Source organism: Pleuronectes platessa, chromosome 9, assembly GCF_947347685.1.
Source record: "Pleuronectes platessa chromosome 9, fPlePla1.1, whole genome shotgun sequence".
NCBI lineage: Eukaryota > Metazoa > Chordata > Actinopteri > Pleuronectiformes > Pleuronectidae > Pleuronectes > Pleuronectes platessa.
Window position 1 is genome coordinate 16,120,400 of NC_070634.1, and position 10,707 is coordinate 16,131,106.

Here is a 10,707-nt window from a genome sequence, read left to right on the forward strand (position 1 = left end):
AGGGGAACCCCATCACTCTCACATCTACTGAGACACTAGGTGATGATCCTGTCAGTGAAGACACTGTTCTCTATCACACTGTGTAATGTAATAGAATTCGTGTTTGTGCAAATGTGGCGTTCTGCTGGAAGAACCACACTACAACTCAATTATATGTAATGGAAGCTGCATGCAAGCCTGTGTTCCCATTGTAAATTACACACAAAACATATCAACCAACCTGGAGAGTCCTTATAATACCACTCACATACATCACAATGGTCCCTCTATTGAATGGCCTCATGCAGAAAGCTGGGCCAATAATCCACTAACTTCCTGGACTCCTTTTCAAGTGCATTTTCGAATTTAACGCAGGGTGTGATAATTCTGAAAAGCTCTGCCACTGTGATCCTAAAGGTTTATGTTGAGGGCTGGAAATCAGCCGGGTGTCTGCTTCTGAGGCGCATTCCCTGCCACGCTTAGGCGGTCACAAGACCTGGACCATCGCTGCACAAAAACACCGACACGCTGTCAGGTCAGCTAGAAGCTTACAGGCCCACAGATTCTTCCCTTCTCCGCATCCAACATCCAACAAGTTGCTCCATTTGGAAAACCCACTGCCTTGCGCGCTGCCGCCCCCCGGTCTTTGTCGTTTTTATTTTTAAATTTTTCCAGTGTGGATTTCAGCTCGGCTCTTTCTTAAACGATAACCCACCACTTTGTCTGGAAAAGGATCTTTTTTACCTGGAGTTTAAAAGCCGCTCTCAAACTTCAACTAAGTGGTGTTTCGGTGCGTAAAGGAGGGGCGCACGCCGAACTGAGCAAACGCCAGTGGAGGAAATTGCTCCTAAGATGTCAACATTGCTTTGCCACCCACTCGAAATCGATTGTATTACCTTCAAGAAGGTGGCTCCTCGTATAAATAGGGACGCATTATTTCGAGAAAGACGGTGGTGAGGCGCAATCGGTTGGGTGCTCTCTCTTTCTCTCTCTCTCTCTCTCTCTCTCTCTCTTCCTCTCGGGAACTATACAGACAACGCCTGGAAGAATTTGCAAAAGACAACCGTGTCCACTCTTCAGGACATACGCATCTTTAACGCCTGAACTAGTAAGTGTGCAGTTGGATTAACTACATTTGTTTTCCCCTTGTATTCTCAGGTGGAAGAAATGCAACTCGTGCGTAAAGTGAATTCCCCCGGACAATTTATATCCCCTTTAAAGGAATTTTATTTTTTGGTAATTTGGGGAATGTGAAGGAAATCAAAGTGCCTGGCGTAAAGTGTACATCTTTTTTTGATAGAATAAAACGATGACTGTTTTGAAACCATGCAACTCCTGTGTCACAAAACTTATTCTGCATATGCTTTCAGACGGTGAAGTCATGCAGGTGGAGAGGAAATGGCACATACTGTTGACTATCTTCTTTCTGCTCATCACCTCGGGCCAGTGCATGGACAGCAAGGAGGTCAAGCAGAAAGAGAGAAGGACCCTGTTGGATCTAATCTTGCAGGTTATCAGAGACAGCAAGCAGCGGGACAAACCCATCTCCCGGCGCTGCAGCAGTGGACTCCTCACCTCATCCCATGACATGAAGTTCTCCTCCCGTGAAAAGCCTTTCTATGTTCCAAGGCTGGATAACACTAGACTCATAGGTAAGCTGATAAGATTTAATTTTAGGTCCTGATGATGAAAGCATAATCCCCATTTTACTGTGGGAGACAGCTGTCATTGGTCTGGTCTGTGCAGTACATCTCATATGGGAGCCTTATTTAGTTTGGCTGAATGGAACATGGGGTTAATTTGAGAAATGGGGGCTAAAGAAAGTCAGGTTTTCTTGTTCATAAATTGGATTTAGGCAAGAGTAAACTCAAAAGACATGGTGCAGCAGTCAAGTCTTTTCGGCTTCTCTTAAACACATGTGACGCAGGTGTGCATCATCTGTGTGTGTTATGACGTTGTATCACATTTATCATACTTGGTGCATCTGTTATTTCACCACGGCGTTTGAACAAATCGCTCCCTCGCTCAGACTGTGATTGACTGATGACCGGAGACAGGGATAGGTCCTGTGAATTCATGTGGGAGGAGCACGGTCACACCGAACCCCAGTGAATGATTCATTCAGTGTGATTCATTGTGGAATCTCAAATATGAATTGCCCCCCCCCACACACACACACACACAAACACACACACTTTGACATCCCAAAGAACATTTCTAATCGCAGGCATCTCTGCAGGGCATATGAGACCGAGCTTGTGCTGTGTCACATCCATGTCACCTATATCATTCACTGTTACTGCTTTTGAACACACATGGAATGCTGAGACTATATGAGGAGACCATTAAACTGTGTTTCATTTATATGTCAAGGAGAGTCTAATATACTGAGGATTTGAGCCTCTTGCCTAAAACAAACTGACATTCAATATTATTTTCCAGAAAAGTGAATCTCCAATTTATTTCCAATCTTCCGCTAATCATTGCTCCTAAACGAAGTGAGAACGTGCCAGTTGTTGCTCTGCCTTACTGGATTGAATAAAACATTACTTCCAGACAGGAATTAAGCCATTAAAGTACATCTCCCTTTAATTATCTGAGATCCAAGACAGACGGTTTGCCCGAGTCAAACTGTAATAAAGACAAAGCAAACCCAGCGTGTCGTCCAGGATGTTTATGTGCAGTAGGAGGTTATCAAGTGCCAAGTGAAGGATAATGTGTTGTTTACTGCTGTTTTTAGAATTTTCTCCACCATCACCATCAATCAGATCATGTTGTAGGGTTGCTGCACAGGCATCGTGGAGCTCAAAGTCTCGGCTCCAGCTTACGCAATTGGAAAAGTACTTTTCTCAGACCACTGGCTGGATGGAATTTATCTTTTGAGGATATTAAAAGCAGCATATTAGCAACTGGTGCATGTGACACAACCAAAAAGATCCATGGTCACGCAAGGATAGATGCTTTGAACACAATGAGGAGGAAGGAGAAACATCTGTGAGCCCACAGTACGTTCACCCTATAGTCTTCCCTATTTCCCTCTTTGATGTGCGTCGACTCAATATGCCTACGACAAGGCACACGTAACAAGAGGGAATCTGAACTTTATAACTAGCTTCACCTGTTATGCTTTCTCTTGTCATATGTATAGCACAATAAGTAAGCTTCAGACTTTTATATTGTAATATTGTTGATCTGCATTTATTATTACCCAGGAAATACAGTACAATGTCCTCATGTAGGTGATATTGTGTAATCCTGGCTGCCACTTTCTTTCTATCTAATTCCGATTTTGGCTAGATGGCAAACTTGGCTCTTAGACATCATTCATAATGTTAAGAGTTGTCAAATCTACCGTATAAGTGTATTTTATCTGTGTATTCATAAAAAGCATGTACAGGTTTGTTTTGAATTTAAAGGGATTAAAAATGACTGCCTTTGTTGGCTCTCAAATTGACTACATTCTCATCTCTCATTGCAGTTACAGCATTACATGGCCCTGGGGCTGGTGGCTAATAAAGTGTTAGCCCAGTAACTACTTGCATGGACTTACTCTGATGAGCATTAAATGTCCATACAATAATCTCTTCAGCCTGTTAGCATGGCCAGTGGGTTATCTTATCAGACAGACGCATGTGCTTCCTGTGTGGGCACAGAAGAGGGGGTTCGCCTGAAGAATAATGTCAGGATGTAGGTGCATTATAGAACTACCAAATATGCAGCATCACCAATGAAACAAATTCACATGTAACTAGAATGGCACTCATTAGAGTGCATACCTATGCCAAGGCCCAACAGTCCCCTAACAAAACCACATTTACATTCATTAGATTCAGATTTAATTGGATCTGCACCAAATGTTACCCACTCATAGACATCAGCTTCCTTTTCATCCAAATCCATGAATTATTCTCGGAGAAATCAATTAAACTGTTACCCGTGTGTTAAGAAAAGTGAGAGAAAAACGTTAATTCAGCCTTGTGTCATGCAGCAGCCCTCCGAAACATTCAATGGAAATCGATTTAGTAGTTTTTGCGTAATCCTGAAAACAAACCAACAAACCCTAATGAAAACATAACCTCTTTAACTGAGGTAATAATGTTAATTTAAAGAGCTGTATTCAGACATTTTATTTACAGTCAGTGCAGTGAATTTATTTTGATCAAGAAAATGAGCCATGGAAAATAATCATGCAGCCTTTTGATGAGCTGAGCCATATATTTGACATTAAAATGGTTGTAATGAAAGATGCAGCACAGGTTGACTTAGATATTAACAGTCGTATTACTTTTCCCAATCATGGGCACGTGCTCATCTGTTGTGAAATGACTTGTTGTCGACCTTCCAGCTAACAGTGTTTCTCTCTTCCAGAAATAGTTCCTCGAGATGTAAACATGAAGGGCAAATTCATTCAGCATTTCACAGGTAAGAACATTTACCATCCGCCATCATCTGTGCTCCGCTTCAGCTTTCAACATGTTCTGCTGCTGTCCTGCTGCAAACATTGCAAAACTGTTTTAACTGGCAAACGTCTATAGGAGCATAGTCAACACTTTTCTCATGCATCTTTTGGCTGTTGTTTTTTTAAGTGTTGCCCATTTGAGAGAATCATTTTCATTCCTGTGAGCCATCCGTCAGCATGCCTCATTCACACTGCTGTTTGTCAGAGGTCAGACAAAAATGTTGGAAATCTCCAGTTTTATACAGTTTCTTATATTCAAAAGAAAGAAGTATTTTTCATTCATTCTATTGGTTTAAACATTCACCTTAAAACTAGCAACCAACGCTGCCAAATAAATGTCGTGGAGCATAATGTATAATTATTCTGCTCTGAGATGTAGTTGGGTGGAAGTATAAAATAGCAACTGTCCTCCACTGGAAGCCGACAGAATTAAGCTGCAGGCAGTGAAAGGTTAAGCAGATTATTTGTCTCGGGACCTATGAGTAGACTTCATTATTGGTGTGAAAATCTGGAAGCTTAAACATTTGTTCAGAAACTCTTAGTGGTGATTATGACTTAATACTCAATTCTTCAGTTGAACCCTGACTCTTTCACCCTGCACTGTTCACCCCCAACTCTGTGATTTGATTTGATTCATTTTTTTTTTGTCAGGGGCATTTCTTATAAACTCACTGTGGGCTTGTGGTGTTATAATGGTATAATGTGTTTATACCAGCAGACTGGATAAAGAGGAAATGATCACTCACTTGTTCATCACAAGTTTTTTTTTCACTTTGGCTGATGAGACCTTTTCTATTAAGCAGGACCAGTCAAGTTCTCGTCGGAGTGCAGAACACACTTTCATAGACTTTATCACAACACAAGGGACTGCTCGCGGCCAGCATGTATGTATGCCTTTTAACACTCTTCTTATAATGTGCTTAATATCTGAACTACAAGACACTTTCCTGCGTAAATATGATGTTTTAAAGGCCCTAAAAATCACAATGTAGTGATAATTGTATCAGATTAAGTTGTTGTTAGTTGTACATATGATCAGCACAGACTCAGTGCTAAACTTTTTGAATGCTAAACTCTTGATAAATAAGAACTAAGGATGATTTTTCCAAACTTAAACTTGTATTGGTGCATATCTATTATATATTTAAATAGACAGTATCACCAGGGAAAATATATAATCATAATTGGCTCGCTCTAAATGGATTTGGATTCGGGACAAGTTGATATAAAGAACAGTTATTCCCAAATGATTTGTCATATCAACGTTTTAAGAAAAGCTATTTGCATTTTGTCCCTTGCTGACCCTTTGGCCTTGTCGCAAGGAAAAACATATATTTCACATTTGATATGTTTATTTGCTCTTCTCAGTATTCAATCCATTCGATTTTTCCTGTAACCCATTTGAGGGTCACGTACCCCATGTTGGGAACCATTAACAAAGAAACAGCTGTAACCTCTGTTTACAAGCTTAAGGATCAGTCCCTCTCCTTGGGATGTTTACATGTGGGAATTAGGAGAATGACATCCAGCAGAATTCGGAGAAGGATTGCAGACCATGTGGGTTTGTCACAGACGGGTGTGTTTAGTTCGACTTGCCTGTACTGTGGAGGGGGAATCGGAGACAGGGGGCTCTCTGTCGGGCTCCCTCTGATGCCTCTGTCACGTAAGCACAGACTTACAGCTTCTTTTATTTTTTTTCGTCTGGTTGTAATATTCAGTAGGTAGTTTAGTTTGAGCCAGACAGGGAGACACGATGGAGAACCACAACTGGTTCACAGACAGGATTCATTTGACTGTTTAACTGGGATGACGTAGATGGTTGTTAAATGCAACGTTTATGGCTCATCTCTCAAGCTAATGTCACTGCTGATGATATTAGAAAAAAACACGACGGATGGTTAACTTCACATGCTGAGTGTGTTAAAGGGACATTTCAACTTGAAATGCCCTATCAGGAATTAGCATATCGCAACAACGCTGATGTCAACACTGCCACTTAGACTAGCGTGGACCCTTTTTTCCACCGTCACTTTGACTGACACTATAAATTACTTAGTACACACTGTAGTTTGCATGGGTCCAGCATATACTTTACACGAGTACTCTGAAACCACTATAGTGCATTTGCATTGTTTTTACACATCCAAAGGACCAGGCCTGGCAGAATTTAAAACACTAAGATGGGAAGAACACGCATTTCCAGTAAACATCTTTTGAGGGATGTTGAATCGACAAATCACAACAGAATGCTTGAAAAGGAGAAAAACTGCACACCTAAAGCTACTGTTGCAGGATATAAGAATCCCATCCTAAATACCCACAATGTATTTTCAATAAATCATGTAACATATCAGCACTACAGAATATGCATACCATAGCAGATGTCGTCATAGATATAAATAGAAAAAAATAGTCCAAAATACATAATATAAACTCTGGTTTGACGTTCATGTTACATCAATAGTTGGTGTTCCATAACAGGTTTAGGCTACACAGCCGTTATAAACATTCTCCATTAACTATCTTTCTTGATGTATGTTAAAATAGAGAGAGTCAGAGTATAGCATCAATGATCTACATGTATATAGAGAAATATCTAGAGAATTTTTTTTATAAAGAAATAATGACGGTGGAAGTAAAATCCCAGAGATGGTCTCATATAATCAAGAATTTGAAACTCTGAAAGTTTGTTTTTGTACCAGCTTGATAAGAATCACGCTTTGAAAACGAGACAATATCCGTGCTTTGATTTCCAAGGTGATATGATATTAACATGTTAATGACCCTTTCTCCCCCACTGTCTTTTTGTTTTCCAGATTACAAAAGATGCGCAAGATTGCTAACTCGATTAGCAATGAGTCCGCTCTGCATGCAATCGTAAATGTTGCATGTAAGTAACAGTATTTTGATTTTCTTGGGCAGAGTTTTGGCCTGCAGCACATTCACTTTAATTTTCCCTGACAGCCTCCTCTCACATGTCAAAGTGAAAAGGGTAATTGAGATCTTCATTTTGGATGTATGCATTTGATACATTTTATTCTCAGCGGGACATGGAGGAATTTCTTTTGTTGTTTACTTTAATGTTCGTCTGATGTGCAATGGAAGGAAACTTATACTCATTTAATAAGAAACGTTGTGTAGTGCATCTGCCTGGCATGTGTACGCTGTCACAATATAGTATTTCTAAGTGGTGGACATACTGAAAAACTAAACCGTCATAAAGAGCCTCCTAAGTGTTTAATCTTAATTTAATCTTTGTTTGTGGTTAGTGCTGTTTGGCTGAAGTTGTAAGAAATTCAGTTTCATAACATTTAGGAGAGAGAGAGAGAGAGAGAGAGAGAGAGAGAGAGAGAGAGAGAGAGAGAGAGAGAGAGAGAGAGAGAGAGAGAGAACCAAAACATTAATTTCTCTGGAGTAATAATGTTGAGCAAGTATGGGGAATGAACATGTGGTGTGGTCAATAATTCCTCGGAAGAAAAGAACATTTACGTTACTAGTATGTCTCTCTCCACTGTTTATGTATTTGTTTATTGTTTATACAACATGTTCAGCTCAATACTATTTTATCTGTACACTCACTCCACAGAATAATTGTCATAGTGTCCAGCGATGTTGAACTCTTCTCCTTCCATATTAGCTTACGCAACCATGGTAACTATTAATGGTGCAACTAACAATTACATCGGTGAAGAGTGAATCTATTGATTCATGTTACAATTATTACATTTTACACATAAAAGATAAATATTTTCTATCAAGGCCCATGATGAAGTTTTCAAAAGGTTTTCTTCAAAATCTAAAACAAAATCAACACGATGTCCAGGATGAAAAGATTAATAATGGTTAGAATAGTTTCTTTATAAACAACAGTGTATTCTGGAAATACCTGATTTCCCACTGTGTACTGTAAATACATAACGTGATGTTTCTAAACTGGAAATGAGTTTTCCATTTTCCCCTGAAGTGCACAAGGAATAATATCTTATAAAAAGTCACTTACAATGCCATTACATCATTTTGTACAAGTATTTTTATCATTCCTGCCTCATGACTGATAGCTTTTTACAAGCATTACATTAAAAGGAAGCATTTCATAATAAGTAATGCACCATTCGTGGCCGTAGTAAGTAAAGTCTTATCCATACGCTACCCTCAAACACCCCAAACCCAAACAAAGACATCCTGAAGACAAAGGAGAAACTCAGACTGTCGTCAGTGGAGTCATTTTGGACGTAGTCATAGTCATCCCTTTGTTAAGGTGATCATCAGTGACAGCAGGTCTGATGCGTTCACTGCCGTCTAGCCCTTAATCCAAAATGGGTAAGAGCACGTACTCCCGGCGAGTGCAATTAGGTCTGGTCGGTAAGTGACTGCTGCAAAAGTGCTCGTTGACACAAGTGGCCGTTTTAGTTCGTTTGAGGTCTTTTTGTGGCATAGGTCCTCTGGTGATTAGAAAATTGAGGAGGCTGACACATCCCCAGGTATTCACTTTCTCAAGTGAATCAGATAATAAGATCCTCTCCGCACCGTTCTGAGAAATCTAACAAACCTATATCACAATTGACGGGCTTCTGACGAGATGTTAAGTGATTCATTATCCTCAGACATGACATGTCGTGGAATGCTGGTAATGGCAGGCACGTAATGGCCGCCTTTAGAAGCTGGTAACATGACTTTAGGAGTGATGAAAGGTTAAGATGTTAAATGATGTGACCAATACTGCAGGGGAAGGAATTGTCTCACAAAATAAAACTTTAAATCACACAAAAAGTGCACTTGTTTAACTCAAATTGAGTTTTTTATTATTTCATTTCAGGTTGGAAAATAATGGAAGAAGGATCAACGTGTTGCCAAGGAAGTGCCTTCAAATCCAAAGCAGTCACATGAACATTGTTGTGTGTATAGTGTTTTTATTTTTGTTTTTTTCCTCGTTGTCAATACAAAAAATGCTGATCGACCTCGCTGGTTGTTTGTGAATGGGTTTGCTTTTTTTTATTTTGATGTATCTGTATGTACCATATACATTAGTATTTGTAAGGAAACATTAATTTAATATTAAATACATATATTTATTGAAAGGTTATGTATATAATAATTTCACAAACCATTCAAAATCAGATTATTTTGTTTATAAAAGTTATCTTCTTTTCCTCTGAGGCCGTTATTATGTTCTCAAACTGATCATGCTCCATCATTGTCTTCATTACATTTTATTTGGCACTTGAGTAATCGCTGACAATGAGAACATATGGAATGACATCAGTGGTGATAATGCACTGCAGTATTGAACAATAAAGAATATTGAAGCACAGCGTATTTTGGTATTATTGGAGACAGCGGGAGAAGAGGATAAAATGTCAAGAGGATTTAGAGTTGGATTGGCCCTGTGCAGACAGACGGTGTGATGGCTGTGGCTGCAAATCCCAGAGAGCTCCCAGAAACGGTTCCCCCCCTTTGTGCGTCCCCCCCCCCATCGCTGTGGAGACTGGGATAACTGGGGGGGGGGGACGCACAAAGTCCTCCACTCAGTGTCACTGGCATTTGTGTGAAAACAAACAAACAAAACTGGGTTTCATCACAAACTTACCACAGAGGGATCCATTTTTCCCATCTGTTTTTAGTCGTCGGTTTTTAAATTTCCAGCACCCTACTGACGCGCTCCCCAAGTGTTACCATGAACTGAGTTCCTCTCCTCTCAAACTGGAGTTCATTGCAGCATTTCTGGCAGGTTTATTATTTGTCTCTGGCAATCCCCCACTCAGAAGTATCCGTCAAATATCTTGGACTCTTGAACTTGAACGGATCTTGAGCAATTGCAGCTCAGCAGAATCAACTATAGTCTTTGGATAAGAGCAGTAAACACTTAGTGGGCTCCTTAAGTAAGCACATGTGCAAAGCATTTCTAGTGTTTGTAGTCTTCTGTGGAGATTATCTAAATAGTCTAGTTGTAGTGTATACGGATAATCCTCATTTTATTAACTGCTTGAAAGCAATATTTTTGTGTTGGCAGGAGTGTCTTGTACAGATGAGGAAGCAGAACTTTTAAACAAATTTCTTCCAGGTCATCCAAATAAAATAAACAGAGTGTGCCTGGTATCACAGATCCCGAGCCTGCGACCACATGTTATAATACGCAACCTGACTCGAGTTTGTGCTCGCCCAGAGGATTGTTTCTTGCTTGTTTACCTCTGCTAAGTCGGTTAGGTTTTGGTTATGCTTTTATTTGTTTTTTCTGTTAGTTAGCAGGATTACAAAAACTACTGGGCAGA

At 39.9% G+C, this 10,707-nt stretch overlaps 1 protein-coding gene across 1 annotated transcript; it reads left to right on the forward strand.

The window, feature by feature from the left end:
* The first annotated feature begins 790 nt into the window (after positions 1–790).
* On the forward strand, positions 791–9,633 carry alkal1 (ALK and LTK ligand 1). The gene is made up of 6 exons (XM_053430813.1): positions 791–1,087; positions 1,350–1,631; positions 4,348–4,401; positions 5,242–5,322; positions 7,255–7,328; positions 9,255–9,633. Exons 2-5 carry the CDS (start codon positions 1,361–1,363, stop codon positions 7,317–7,319), a joined length of 471 nt encoding a protein of 156 aa, XP_053286788.1. The 5' UTR covers positions 791–1,087; positions 1,350–1,360; the 3' UTR covers positions 7,320–7,328; positions 9,255–9,633.
* Positions 9,634–10,707: the final 1,074 nt, after the last annotated feature.